Raw genomic sequence first — 15,720 nt, forward strand, 5'->3', positions numbered from 1 at the left:
AGAGACAACCACACACTGATGTTTGTCTCCCTCTCCCCCTCCCTTCCCATCTCTAAAAATAAATAAAATATTAAAATAATTTTTAAAAAGCTTTTTTATAGTTAATACCTTATGCATCTCAATCTAATTCTGGTCTCAGAACAATCGAATATTCAAAAGAATCATGTTCTCTAGAGTATCACAAAGAATTTCAGGCAAGTGTATAAACTCCACTGTTTCAAAGTCACCTACCTGAAGTTGCACAAAACTAGAGTGCTATACATTAGCATATTGCAAATGGGAGCTTTTTGCTTTTAAACTAAGTTGCATGACCACTGGGAATAGAACTCCTAATGCATCTCATTTGGAGGTAAGCTGCAGTCACGGCCAGCCCTGAGGTGAAGTTCGGCAGTGTCCTAGAGCAGAACCTATGCTGCAGTGAGTCAAGATCTAATTCACCAAGCAGAGAGGTCCTTGAATGGGGTCAAGGAAGGGAATAGAAACTACTTTGAGGAAATATTTCTTATAATACCATGTAATATATGTCCTCAGTGGCTGCTTCCTCCTATAATTACACAAAAAGATAAGCAAGAGGATGGGACATAGGTAGAAATAAGATGAGGGTGGATTAGTTGAAACACAGATGAGCTTGAAGGTCAATTTTCTCATAACATTACTTAGTTTATCTTTTTTGCCGCATAGATATCCAAGTACAGCAATATAAACAATAATAAACAACCATACACACATACATATGGTTATATATAATATATAACCAATTATATATAATTCCCCCAACACCTCTATGAAAGAAATTATTAACTATATTCAAGATGATAAAATTGAGGGTTAAACAAATTAATTGTCTAAAGTCCATGGCTTATAAGGAGTAAACATTTAAAATTAGATCTACTTATTTCATATCCTATGCACTATGCCACACCATGACTTTATTTTATTTTTTATGCTCACTCAAGGACATTTTTTCATTGCTTTTACAGAGAGAAGAAGGGAGAGAGACCCCAATGTGAGAGAGAGGCATGGATTGGTTGCTTCCCATAGGCACCCAGACTGGGGATTGTTCACACTGGGATCGGAGACTGAACACATCCAGACTGGAAATCAACATGCAACCCAGTCATGTGCCCTGACTGGCAATCAAACCCACAACCTTTCCATTATAGTTTCCATTATTATAACTGAAACTCTTTGTTACAGGATGATAGTCCAATCAACTGAGCCATTGCCATCCAGGACCACACTATGATTTTATATACTCTGCTTTCTATTAGTTACCTTGCTACACACCCATCCCCAACTACTGTTGAATGGAAACTAAGTCTTATTCCTTTATTCCTCACTTACTTTAGCTCAGTGTTTTGTACATATTATATATTTGATATTTGATGAATGTGTTGAATTATTTCATTTTAGTCTGTAAAGAAATTCCTAGAAAAAAATCACTTGGTCAAATTTATTTGCAGCTTTTTAAAGGATACATTCTTTCATCACAAAATTATTTTGTTCATGGTGTTGCCACTTCCTCTCCAAATTTGTAAGCTAAAAATACAAAAGAAAAATGTTAACTATTGCCCATATTCACAAAAATTATTATACAACCTTTTAAGAGGATAAGGAAAAAAACCACTCAATTTTAAATCTTATCAACTCCTTGCATGACATAAAGTTATGGTAGACAAAAAAGAAATTCAGGAAATATTAAATAATAGTAAATTCATTAATACAAGGTTGACTTTGACAACAGGTTTACTCTAATGTTTAGTTGAAAAAAAATTTAAAATACTTATTATACCAATGAACATGCCAACTGAAGGACAATTCATGTTTTTTCCCTTTCGTAAAAGAACTTAAAAAAGAAGAATGGGACATGATGGGGATCTCTCCTTGAAATCTGGAAGTCTTATGACACAAATGTAATATATATTCTAACACTGTCAAATGTTCAGCTATATAGAAGAAACTTCCTTATTTCCAGGGCTAAATTTCCTGTCTAATTCCACAAGCTGTGATAAGAGCAGAGCTGCAGTGTGAAGATTATAAGAGGGCTGGTGAAAAGTTGGCATGGTTACAATAATTTCTGCATCAACAGGAAGCTAATGTGAATATTATATTGATGGTTGCTTCCTCAGAAGACAATTTTTTCTGTTATAGAATTAAATTGTTTTTCTGATTTAATTAACCTTGTAACTCTGGGCTAAGTCTTTCTTTTTTAAGATGCACATAGTTTTTTTCCTAAGCAAAGTATCATCTGAAAAATGAAACACAAAATGTTCTGCCTGGACACTTTCAGTAAGTAATGATCATTTTTAAAAATCTGATCATTGAGGCAATTTTAGTTAATATTTCTTCATACCCTCATGCCAAAATTATTTTTCAGGCATAAGTTTGGATTTAATATAGCATCTACCCTACTTTTTCCTCCAAAGAGATAAATCTAGAGATTAGGATGAATCATAACAATACATTATGTGAACTTCAAGTGCTGTGAGTTAACACTATTAAATCAGATCTAGCTCTCCCAGATAGGACCTTGAAGTGAAGGTGGACTTAAGGAAGCAGTCAGCACTTTTTGACAATAAATCTCTAATAACCTTTTAAAAAGTCAAGTACCAAACTTTTCCCTCTCTGTTTCACACAAAGAGGTGGCCTTCTTATAAAGCAGCAGACATCTTAAGTGCTACATGAATAATATTATAAAAGCAACACTATTCCAGATGGTCAAATTCCTTCTATATTATACATCTATATTACAGAGTTGCTTTTAAATCTCTGAGGCTACCATAAACCACAAATCTGTTTATTTCCTACAACTTATTTAAAATGTTATGTTATTTATATATTTTGTATCTTAACCCCTTATAAGCTATATGATTTGTAAATATTTTCTCCCATTCCCTAAATTGCTTTTGCATTTTATTGATTGTGAGAAGGAACACATCTTTCTAGTTTGACTAGGTCCACTTATTCTGCCTTTGTTGCTTATGCTTTTGTTGCCATACCAAAAAACTGTTGCCAAGACTAATGTCTCTGTGTGTTCGTCCATGAGTTTTACAGTTGTTCTAGTATAAATATATTTAAGTGATTTCAAATAACTAATAGCCATTCATTCAGAAAAACAGTCTGTGATGTAAAATTATTTATAGATGTCAAAAACTAGTTTTCCATAAAATAGTTGTAAAATACAGGGAAATTAGAATTGGATTTGATTATTTGGTATTCCTAAAAGGCAACAAATAATACAGAGAAGGACTGTATATTGTGGCTTATGTTATGAATTTCTATTATCAGTATATGAGGTTAAGAATATGATTAGTACTTAATGAGGAAATAAGGTAGCTACTGATGGGCTCTAAGAAATTGTGTTTGTCAAGTGTTTTCCTCCTAACATCATCTATTCAGTGAAACAGAAGGGACAATATTCCATAAGAAATATCAATATTTTTTCCTTAGGACCATTTAAGATGATGACCCTATAAACAATTATTAGGTTTCTTCTCCAGCACCCATCCCCACTCTAAATATATTAGGATAATTTTACCATTTATAGGTCTACATTGAGATTTACATATTACAGAGACAGAATAACTGATAAATTTGAATTATGTAAATTTGTTATTTCTAAGGTTTTAGTAGTGGTAGCAAACTCTGGTGAGCCCTCTACCCCATTCAAGCAGAGTATAGGTATTTTTTTTAATGGTACATACATACAGTGAAATAGATGATGTCATAAAATGTCATCACACCAGAGTTTCAAAATATTTAAATAAGAAAATAAATGCTTAAAAATTGTATGCATAAAATGATTTCATTTTTTGAAAAAACAATGCAATATGGGTATATAATTGCAAAGGAAAACATAAAAATTTGCAAACATAACAAAACAAACATAACAAAATTTGTTGTTAGCAACATGTTAACAACAAATGTCTATCATGACTATATAAGAAAAACTGTTAATGCATTTAGTATCAATAAATCATAGCTGCAAATTGCTAATATACACTAATTAGATATGAGAAGCACTAATCTTTATAAGACCTTAACTACTGATTTTGTACATGACACACATACTTAACTTAATGCTTCAACAAATACTAATTAAACTCCTATAATTTGCCAACCAATAGCACAGTGCTGGGGAGAAAATGAATGGAACAAACATCATCTCTGCCATCTCAGACAGAGGGTCTCAGGCTAGAAGACCTCAGACATTGCTCAGGTAATTATTAGTAGAATAAGTGATATGAAAAGGGGGCTTATCTGTGCATCCTGTGTAAATAATCACAGATGTAAAACAAGAAGTTGAAGAATAGGACTACTTTTCATAACATTGAGTAGCTTTGAAAATTGGAAATAACCTAAACATCCATTGATACAGAACTGGTTTAGTAAATTATGCTATATCCATGTAGTCTAGTACTGTATTATAAAGAATTATATTTTAAAACTATCTACAGATAAGGATGAGTACTTATTATGTATAGTTAATAATGAAAAACAAGTGTGAGGTGGTATCTCTTTATAGCTTTGATTTGCATCTCCCTAAAAGTTACTGAAGTTGAGCATATTTTCATATATCTGTGGGCAATTTGTATGTCTTCTTGGGAGAAGTGTGTATTCAGGTCCTCTGCTTTTGAACCAGATTTTGGGGTTTTTTTTGATGTTGAGCTGTGTAAGTTTTTTATATATTTTGGATATTATCCCCTTGCTGGAGCTGTTGTTGGCAAATATCTTCTCTCATTTGGTTGGTTGCCTTTTTGTTTTGCTGGTTGTTTCTTTTGCTGTGCATAAGCTTTTTAGTTTGAGATACCACCTCACACTTGTTAGAAGGCTCTTATGAACAAGAGAGGTAATAACAAGTGCTAGAGAGGTTGTAGAAAAAAAGGAACCCTCATTCACTGCTGGTGGGAATATGAACTTGTATAGCCACTATGGAAAACAGTATGGATGTTCCTCAAAAAATTAAGGATAGAGTTACCATATGACCCAGCAACCCCTCTTCTGTGTCTATCCCAAACATTTGAAAACATTTATTTGCAAAGATATATGCACCCTTATGTTCACTGCAGCATTATTCACAGTGGCCAAAGCATGGAAGCAACTGAAGTATCCTTTGACAAATGATTACATAAAGATGATGTGGTATGCATATACAATGGAATACCACTCAGCCATAAGAAAAGGTGAAATACTCCTACTTGTGACAACATTGATGGATCTTGAGAAAATTATGCAAAGTGAAATAAGTCAGACAAAAAAAGAACCATATTAGTTCACTCATACATGGGATATAAAACTGAAAGCAACTCATAAACACAGACAACAAACAGCATGGTGGTTACTGGAGGAAAGGGGGTAGTGGTAGTAAATGGTAGAAGGGACCAAATATGTGGTGACAGAAGACATGACTTTGGGTGGTGGGCACATAATGCGCATATATAGGTCATGTATCAGAAACGTACACCTGAAACCTATGTAATTTTATTAACCAATGTCACCCCAATAAATTTAATTTAAAAAAAAGAAAAAAGTTTCTAAATAACATTTATAAAATAAGAACACTTCTATAAATATATAAAAATAAATGTGTACTTATATATATGTATAAAGTGTGTATACACATACCATTCATATAGACTAGAAGGACCTACACAAAATCTGGGTGGTAGAATATTAGTCATTAGGACTTATTTTCTTTATAGGTTTTATGGATTTAGCAAAGTTTCTGCATTAAAAAATGCCTTACTTTTGAAAATTTTCAAAGCTAATGGCTGTGCCTAGAACAGTGCCTAGCATAAAGAAGGCTTTCAATATAGGTTTGTAGAAGGCAGGTAAGCAGGAGTAAATTTGCTCTGAATGGAGATTACCTGGCTATCTACAAAACAAAAAAAATCTGGAAGGTAAAAAAAAACAGGTGAAAATAAAAGGAAAGAATAGTTTTGGGGTACAAATATCAAGAGAACATGACAGATAACATAGAGATAAAAATGAATTTCAGAGTTTTTTTTCTTTTTACCTGAGAATGTGTCTCATTTTCTTGCAATTGTGTTTTCAGTGTCTCATGTTCTGTGTTTAGCCTCTCCATTATTTTCTTAAAGGCATTTCTACGGGTTGACAATACTGTTCTTTCCTGATGTAATTTCTAGGCAGATCCAAACAGAAGTAAATAACAGGTTTTAGCAATATCTAGTAGGCCAATATAAATTAAATTTGACAAATACTTTCAATGTTATTCTGATAAAATTCTACCAAGGCTATAATTATTCTGAAACCGTTTTGTAAAAATATCCTGTGAACTATAATAAGCTAAATTAATACTGAATATGTTAATAACTCTCTTAAGAGTACCATATCTATTCCTATCACACCAAATTTACATTAATGTAAACAGTGATGAAAAACCACTCAAGTCTTAAATAGGAACTCAAAAAGTTCATATTTGTTGAAATGTTCCATCTCTTGCTTTTCAATTATTGTCTTTGGGTTAAAACGTCAGTCATTTTAAACTACTACTATATATGTAAACAAACACCTCTATTTTCCCCTATAAACAACATATATATTAAATTTGATAAAGAAAAATATGGAACTATAATATTGTAACACTCATAACATTTACCTTTTTCTTTTCTTCACCTGACGACTTTAAAGCTGGCAAATCATTAAATGTCTCTATATCCATTATCATTTGCTTAATTTTGCTTTTTAGAGAATGTTGTTCTTCAGTCATCTTACTTTCCAGGAGCTCCATTTTCTGTAGATCCAATTGTAGACGTTGACTGTCTGAAACAGGAAAACTTTATCCCTTAGTCAAAACTTTATCCCTTTCACAAAAGGAAATACAATGCAACCATTAAAAACAATATTTTATAAGATTATTGGTAATAGAAACATATTCACTGCAACCAGTGAGACAATACAAAGATATATTATGAAAAAAAAATACTCATCCTTCAGGTAATCAATATAACTAGATGTATAATGCATATTAGCTATACTTGTCTCCATGTTCATATGAACATATGAAAGGGGGTGCTCAAAAAACAGAATTATCTTCTGAAGGACGGATCCTTTGTAGTACTTTGCCTGCTAGGTGAGTGTTTTAGGGACCCATCTGTATCAGTCAGTGGACCAGGGGGCATTGTTATGAGGCTGCTTTCAACTTCAGTGAACTTTTTTTGAAGACTCTTTTGATGAAATTGCCCATTTCATGATGGGTGACTGATGAGTGCACCTGCCCACACTGCGCTGAGTATTCGACAGTTTTTGACTAAAAAATGACATGACCCCCATGCCCCACCCACCCTTCCTATTCATTTGATCTCTCCCAAAGTGACTTGTTTTTTTGTTTCCCCAATGAAAAAAGTCCTCAAAAGGAAACGTTTTGCCAATGTGGAAGAGGTGAAACAAACAATGCCAGAAGCACTAAAAGTCATCAAAATTGAAGAGTTCAAAAACTGTTTTGAGTAGTAAAAAAAATGTCTTGATAGGTGTAGTGTATCAAATGGAGAGTACTTTGAAGGTGACTGAAATTTAAACATGTAAGAATAAATACACGTTTTTTAAATAAATAAATTCCATTTTTTGGGCCCCCCCTTTGTATAAGACACAGTTCTCTTCTTAATAATATAACATATATTATGAGATAAAGAGCCATTATTTAAGTAGGAGGATGACCCATATATAGTTATGTGGGGGGAAAGCAAGTTACCAAATATTATATATAGTTGATCTTAATATTTTAATTATGTATACAGTCAATTTTCATTATTTTTGGTAGTCATAGTCTATAAAGTCACCATGAACACTGAGTTTGCACATACTAAATTACTACTCCTAGGTGAAATACAGGGTTAGGTTCCTATGAGTCTCTGGTCACAATATTTTCAACTGATTAATATATAACCTTACTTTATGTGTTTGTTTAAACACATTGTACTTAATATATTTGTTAATTTGTTACCATTGAACTCATTGCCAGCTTATACTTGAAAAAAGCATGTCTCCATAAAGCACATCCTATCACAGCCTTCTTGTGCTCAGGAACACTAGCCAGTACTTATACAATATTCTTGGAGGTCATTTTAAATAGCAAAATCACCACAGAAAGCATAAAACTGTGGGAAAAAGTGGCACTAAATAGGCCACAAAAGGACTCACTTATAGTATGAGAACTAAAATAAATTCTTGCCTTATTTCATCTCCACTTGAAATGCACACATCAGACAATTCAAATTCTTCACTAACCTACAAATGTGCACAAATGACCATGAAAGTGCTGCAAGTACTGATTTTGTGGTTACAAATTAATTTTAGTGAGAAGGTAAATTCGCAAATACAGAATTCATGAATGAGGACTGACTGTGCATACATTTACACTGTGTATCTCAATTCTCTGTTTCAAAAGTATTGAGCATCTACTATGTGCCAGCTGTTGAGGATATAGAGGAAACCAACAGGGACATTATACTGTGGTCAAGGAGCTATAATCTAGAAGTAGAACCAGGCAGTTAAAACAGCATTTATGATAAACTGGATAACTACAATAGTCCTCCCTTATTCATGGGGAATATATTCCAAGACCCTCAGTGGATGCCTAAAACTGCAGATAATACCGAACCCTATATATGCTATGTTTCCCCCCAAAACATATTATATAGACATACCTATGGTAAAAGTTGAATTTTTAAATTAATTTAGAATTTAATCTATAAACAATAACTAACAATAAAACAGAAAGATTATAAAAGTCAAGTAAGGGTTACCTGAACATGAGCACTAAAATACCAAGGCAATTGATCTGATGGCAGAAATGGCTAATAAATGACTAAGAGGCAGGTAGCATACCCAATGTGGATATGCTGGACAAAGGGATGATTCACATCCAAGGCTGGATGAAGGTGCAATATTTCATCATGCTACACAGAAACATGTGCAATCTAAAACTTATGATTTTTTTTTATTTCTGGAATTTTGCATTTAATATTTTGGACCACAGTTAGCATGGTTAATTAGCACCACAGAAAACAAAACCACAAATAAGGAAGGACTACTACAAAAAGTAATATACATAGCCCTGGTCAGGTGGCTCAGTTGGTTGGAGCACTGCCCTGTACACCAAAAGTTTGAGGGTTTGAGCCCTGGTCAGGGGACATACCTAGATTACAGGTTCAAGCCCCAGTCTAGGTGCATGCAGGAGGCAAATGATCAGTGTTTCACTATCTTCCTTCCTCCCTCTCCAAAATGAATAAACATATTCTTGGGTGGGGATTTAAAAAAAGAGTATACAGGGTGCCATAAAAGCATGGTCAATAGGGCTCTCGAAAGTCATGCATTTTTAACTGAGGCTTTAAATATTGGGAGTCAATGAAACAAAAGAGAAAGTAAAAGTGTTCCAGAGAAAACAATCAATAGGTGAAAAGTCTAGAGGTAAGAAAGCATAGTACCTTTTAGCAAATAAGAGAAGTCTGGGATGGCTAGAGCTCAGAGTTCAAAGTGGATGGTGGTAGGAGATAAAACTGAAAAATTAGAATTTCAGTTCAAGACGGGCTTTTAAAGTTAAGATAGGACCCTGGGACTTCATCCTATGAGCTAGGGCAAGTCATCAATGAGTTTTAAATCAGAACATGGCAAAATTAAATTTTAGAAAGTACACACTGCTTACAATGTAGATGATTAATTGGAATAGCATAACTGTGTGCAGGATAAGCAGTTAAAAGCTTATTCAATGATCTAGGCAAGAAATCTTATACTGGTGTAGTCAATTTAGGAATTCTTAATAAATAAGATTTATTAAATGCTTTCTATGTGCCAAACTTCTAGGCCTAGGGAATATAGCAATGAATGAAGCATAGGAATACATTTATGAAATATACAGTTATGTCAGATAGAAATAAATGAGAAAATAATGCAGGAGAGATCTTGATGGATTCAAGGCAAATTAGGCATTTGGGATTAATGAAATTATTGACTGGACACAGTGCTTGATCAGGGAATCAATACAGAATTCTATTCCAACTTGAGTAAACGTGTGGACGGTGAGGTAGGCAGAAAGGTACAAATTTTTGTTTGGGGAAGGGAATGAGATGATGGGTTGAAGTCAATTTAAGATATGTTGAGTTTGGAATCCTCAGAAACATCCAAACAGAGATAAGATGTCCGTGCATGGGCCTGTGAAGTCTGAAGATACACATTTTGAAATAATCAGCATAGACATGAGACCTGAAGCTACATAAATGGCTGAAATCATTGAGAGAAAAAGATTCATTACCAGAAATTATATGAATAAATTGACATGAAAAATCCTATAAAAAAGAATAAAAAATGACCAAAGAAATAAGAGAAAAATCAGAAATGTTGGGGAAAGACATTTCAAGAATAAAGAAGTGGTTTGTAGTGCAGAATATTTCTTTAAAAAAGATTGCAAAGTATATGTTGGATTTACCAACCAGGAGGACCATGATGTATCTGTTGAGAACTGATTTCTTACAAAAAACAGGACCAAAAGTGAGAGGAAGCTTTTAAAAAATCTGATTGTGAAACCTTTGAAAGGGAATGATGATAGCTAGGCAGAGAATATTCAGGAAAAGCTTTTTCTTTTTTTTCAAGATGAGATAAAATATAGAAAACAGACTGGAAAGATAAATACTAAAATTCTAATAGTAATAAATGCTTGATAATGGGACTATTTTTAATTTTTCTTATTTATGCTTTTCTGTATCTCCCAAATCCTCCTTAATAAATATGAACTACATTTATAATGGGAAAACAATATTTTTAAAAATATTACATTCTAATATAATTATGATATACACCTTCTCTATTTCAAAATCTTAACTTTGTGATTCTGACGTTTTAAAAAAGATTTTTAAAATTTATTTTTAGAGAGGGGGGAGGGAGAAAGAAAGGAAAACATCAATGTGTGTTTGATGCCCGCTCCTGCGCACATGCCCCCTCCTGGAGACCTGGCAAGCAACCCAGGCATGTGCCCTGACTGGGAATCAAACTGGAGACCCTTTGGTTTGCAGGCCGGCACTCAATCCACTGAGCCACACCAGCTAGGGTTGATCCTGACTTTTAAAGTCCCTTATTACAGAGAGATAAATGTAAAAGAGAACCAGTATTACAGAGTACCTAAAATGTGCCTGGCTTTATATGCTATCTCATTTCTTTTCATAATAGTCCTAGGAGGTAAATGTTATCATATGAGAAAACTAAAGCTTAGAAAGGTAATTTGCCAAAGATCACACAACCAGTCAGGCTTTGTTGTTCAGTGATATTATCATCTTATGAAATGTCCATTTTTAGGATAGCAAATATTACTTTATGATAAAAAAGGATGCCACTATTAGCAACAGTGAGCAATGGGAAGAGGAAAATATAACACTTGGTTGATTTTGCTACTTCAGGCTTCTTTCCTCAAGGCATGATTCTTTGGCTTTCCTTATAGCTACCAAAGTAAAATTTTACTAGCGCTAACTCACAAAAGGAAGCTAATATGGAACTGAAATACTTATCCTGTATATATCCAATGAAGAAATCTCAGTTCACCTGCCTTGGCCAATTTCCTCTCTGGTGTTCTCAGTTAGATGTGTTAACAATCCTACACATCCAGCAGTTACCTACTGTAGACAGGCATCTAGTAATACATTTTCACGTTAGAATATTTTGCCTTCACTATTCCTCTGTTTTAAAATAGAGCCCTGGCCAGTGTGGTTCTTGGTTGGAGCATTGTCCTATAAATGAACGGTTGCAGGTTCAATTCCCGTTCAAGGCAGGTACCTACGTTGTGGGTTGGATCCCTAGTCCAGATGCAAACAGGAGACAACCAATTGATGCTTCTCCCCTCACATTGATGTTCCTCTCTCTCCCTTCCCTTCTGTCTAAAAGCAATGAAAAAATGTCCTCAGGTGAAAAAAATTATATATATATATGTAGACATATAAATGCCTTAAAAAATTACAGTGGTATTTTAGAATGTCAGAGTCAAACAAATATCTTGCTTTTATTAGGTACAGATTTAGGAGCTAAAGATTTTTATATTAAAATAGCATATTTTAGAGTAAAATGCAAAATTAAAATTAAGTTTTAATGAAAAAATTTAACCTTATAGAGAGATGTTTGTTCCTCGTGTATATATCTATATCTATATATATAGATATAGATATATATATATCTGGGTCTTCTCATTGTTTTCTCTTTATTGTTGTATTTCAGCAGTTTGACTATGATGTGCTTAGGTGAAGGATTTTATATTTTTATCTGGATGAAAATACTGTATTTTAAAAAATAAATTCTATTGATTATGCTAATTACAGTTGTCCCATTCCCCCCATTATTCCCCTCTGCCTTGCACACCCTCTCCCACCCTCATAACCCCCCTCCCTTAGTTCATGTCCATGGGTCATACTTATAAATTCTTTGGCTTCTCCATTTCCTATACTATTCTTAACCTCCCCCTGTCTATTTTGTACCTACCAGTTATGCTTCCTATTCCCTGTACCTTTTACCCCATTCTCCTCCTCCAGCCCGCTGATAACTCTTCATATGATCTCCATTTCTGTGATTCTGTTCCTCTTCTAGTTGTTTGCTTAGTTTGTTTTCCTTTTTGTTATTTTTTAGGTTGTTGTTAATAGTTGTGAGTTTGTTGTCATTTTACTGTTCATATTTTTGATCTTCCTTTTCTTAGGTAAGTCCCTTTAACATTTCATATAATAAGGGCTTGGTGATGATGAACTCCTGTAACTTGACCTTATCTGAGAAGCACTTTATCTGCCCTTCCATTGTAAATGATAGCTTTGCTGGATAGAGCAATCTTCGATGTAGGTCCTTGCCTTGCATGATTTCAAATACTTCTTTCCAGCCCCTTCTTGCCTGTTTCTTTTGAAAAATAAGCTGACAGTCTTATGGGAACTCCTTTGTAGGTAACTCCTTTTCTCTTTCTGCTTTTAAGATTTTCTCCTTCTGTTTAATCTTGGCTAATGTAATTATAATGTGTCTTGGTTTGTTCCTCCTTGGGTCGAACTTCTTTGGGACTCTCTAAGTTTCATGGAAGTCATCTTTGCCAGATGAAGGAAGTTTTCCATTATTTTTTCAAATAAGTTTTCAATTTCTTGCTCTTCCTCTTCCCCTTCTGGCAGCCCTAAGATTCAGATATTGGAACATTTAAAGATGTCCTAGAATTTCCTAAACCTCTCCTCATTTTTCTGAATTCCTGTTTCTTCATTCTGTTCTGGTCAAATGTTTATTTCTTCCTTCTGCTCCAAGCTGTTCATTTGAGTCTTGGTTTCCTTCCTGTCACTGTTGGTTCTCTGTACATTTTCCTTTATTTCATTTTTCACAGCCTTCACTTTTTCCTCTATGTTGTGACCATACTCAACCAATTTTGCAAGCAGCCCAATCAATCGCCAGTGTTTTGAACTGTGCATCTGATAGGTTGACTATCTTTTTGCTGCTTAGCTGTATCTTTTCTGGAGCTTTGATCTTTCATTTGGGCCTTTTTTTTTTTTTGTCTTAGCATGCTTGTTATGTAGTAAGGGGTAGAGCCTTATGTATATGCCCAGGTGGAGCAACCCACATTACTGCATTGTGATGCTGTGTGTGGGCGTGGGGTCCAAGATGGAACAATGTGGCTTATTCAGCTCTCTGCAGGTTTCCAGTCACTTCTGCCACTACCCACAAGCAAATTGGACCCTCCTGGTGCTGATTCCCAGGTGGGTAGATCTATGTACATTCTAGGATCCTGTGGGTCTCTCCAACAAACTCTCCTGTGAGACTGAGAATTTCTCCTACTGCCTCAACCCCTACAGGTTTTTTCAGTCAGAGTTTTTCAGGCTTTATTTCCCTGCACTGGAACCCTGGGTTGTGGAGTCTGTCTCAATTCCCAGTTGTTCCTCCTGGTTTATCATCACACAAATGTAGGACTGCCTGCTCTGTCAGCTGCCACCTCACCCAGTCTGCCAGCTGATGCCTTGCCTGCCCCAGTCCTCCAGCTGCCACCTATCTGTTAGTCCAATCCACCCAGCTGCCTGTCTCCGCTCCTCCCACTGGTCTGTATGAAAGTTTCTTTTTTAACTCTTTGGTTGTCAAACTTCCATACAGTTCAATTTTCTGTTGGTTCTGGTTGTTTTTTGTTTTTAAATTTGTTGTCCTTCTTTTGGTTGGATAAGGAGGCACAGTGTATGTACCTATGCCTCCATCTTGGCAGAAAGTTCTAGATGAGGGAGGGATTTTTATATCAATCCTATTTGGTGTTCAATGAACTTCTTAGATCTATCAAGTTTTTCATCAAATTTGGGAAATTTTTAGTCACTCTATTCAACTATCTTTTCTCACCTATTCTCTGTCTTTCCTTTCTGCCTGGGACTCCTATTGCACATATGTCAGAATCCTTGAAATCTTGTCCTACAGGTCATTTAGGCCCTGTTCATTTTTATTTTGTCCTCAGATTGGATAATTTCTATTGATTTAAGTTCACCAATTCTTTTTTTCTGTTGTCTTTCAGCTTCAATGAAGGTCATTCAGTGATTTGTTTTTTCCATTTTACTTAAATCTTCAATTTCAGAATTTTCACTTGGTTTTTTTAAAATTTTTTGTTTCTCTGTTCATTTATTATTTTTCCTTTAAGTCCTTAAATATAAGCTTTTAAAGTACTTGTGTTTTAAATGCAATGTCAGGATCATCTCAGGTTCAATGTATGGTGACTGCTTTTCCCTTGACTTATACTTTCTATTTCTTCACATGTCTAGTAAGTTTTTATAGTGTAATGGCCATTTTCTTTTTTTCATTTTTTTTATTCTATTACAGTTGGCCCAATTTTTCCCCCTTTGCCCTCCTGTACCTAACCCACCCCCACTCCCACAGTCAATCCCCACACTGTTGTCCATGGGCCATTCATACATTTTCTTTGATTAGTTCCTTCGTCTCTTTTCTACCATTACACCCCTCCTCCCTCCCCTCTGGTAACTTTCAGTCTGTTCTATATTTCTATGCCTCTGGTTCTATTTTGCTCATTTGCTTATTTTGTTCATTAAATTCCTCTTATAGATGAGATCATATGGTATTTGTCTTTTCGCCAACTGGCTTATTTCATTTAGCCATGGCATTAAGTAGCAAATAAAAAACAGGGAGAGTGAAATATTCTCCAGTTCCATCCATGCTATCATGAAAAGTAGGAGTTCCCTCTTTTTTTCTGCTGTGTAGTATTCCATTATGTAAATGTGTCAGTTTTTTGATCCACTTATTTACTGATGGGCACCTAGGCTGCTTCCAGCACTTGGCTATTGTAAATAGTGCTGCTATAAACATTGGGGTGCATAGGTCCTTTTGAACTGGTGATTCAGGATTCTTAGGGTGTAATCCCAGCAGTGGAATTGCTAGGTCAAAAGGCAGTTCCATTTTTAGGTCTTTGAGGAAATTCCATACTGTTTTCCACAGTAGCTGTACCAGTCTGCATTCCCACCAACAGTGCACTAGGGTTCCCTTTTCTCCACATCCTTGCCAGCACTTGTTTGTTGATTTATTAATGATGGTCATTCTGGCAAATGTGAGGTGATACCTCATTGTGGTTTTAATTTGCATTTTGTTAGCAACAAAATTTGTTTTATGTTGGTATAATTAAACTTGAACATTTTTTTGTCCTTTGAGAGTCTTAAGACTCAACCATATTAACATATGTTATTAAAAACACATGTTTATGGAATTAAATGTTGAGAAGGTTTT

General features: G+C 34.6%; 1 protein-coding gene across 4 annotated transcripts in view; it reads right to left on the minus strand.

The window, feature by feature from the left end:
• The window catches only part of IFT74 (intraflagellar transport 74), a 108,241-nt gene that overhangs the window by 897 nt on the left and 91,624 nt on the right, over positions 1-15,720 (minus strand). For all 4 annotated transcript variants that reach the window (XM_028516837.2, XM_036021530.1, XM_036021532.1 and 1 more), the window contains 3 exons: positions 6,620-6,783; positions 6,017-6,142; positions 1,479-1,539 (listed from right to left, as the gene is read on the minus strand). In XM_028516837.2, the coding sequence (XP_028372638.1) occupies positions 1,479-1,539; positions 6,017-6,142; positions 6,620-6,783 (351 nt within the window). The remainder of the gene's footprint in view (positions 1-1,478; positions 1,540-6,016; positions 6,143-6,619; positions 6,784-15,720) is intronic.

The sequence above is a fragment of the Phyllostomus discolor genome, chromosome 3 (genome assembly GCF_004126475.2).
Source record: "Phyllostomus discolor isolate MPI-MPIP mPhyDis1 chromosome 3, mPhyDis1.pri.v3, whole genome shotgun sequence".
Lineage (NCBI taxonomy): Eukaryota > Metazoa > Chordata > Mammalia > Chiroptera > Phyllostomidae > Phyllostomus > Phyllostomus discolor.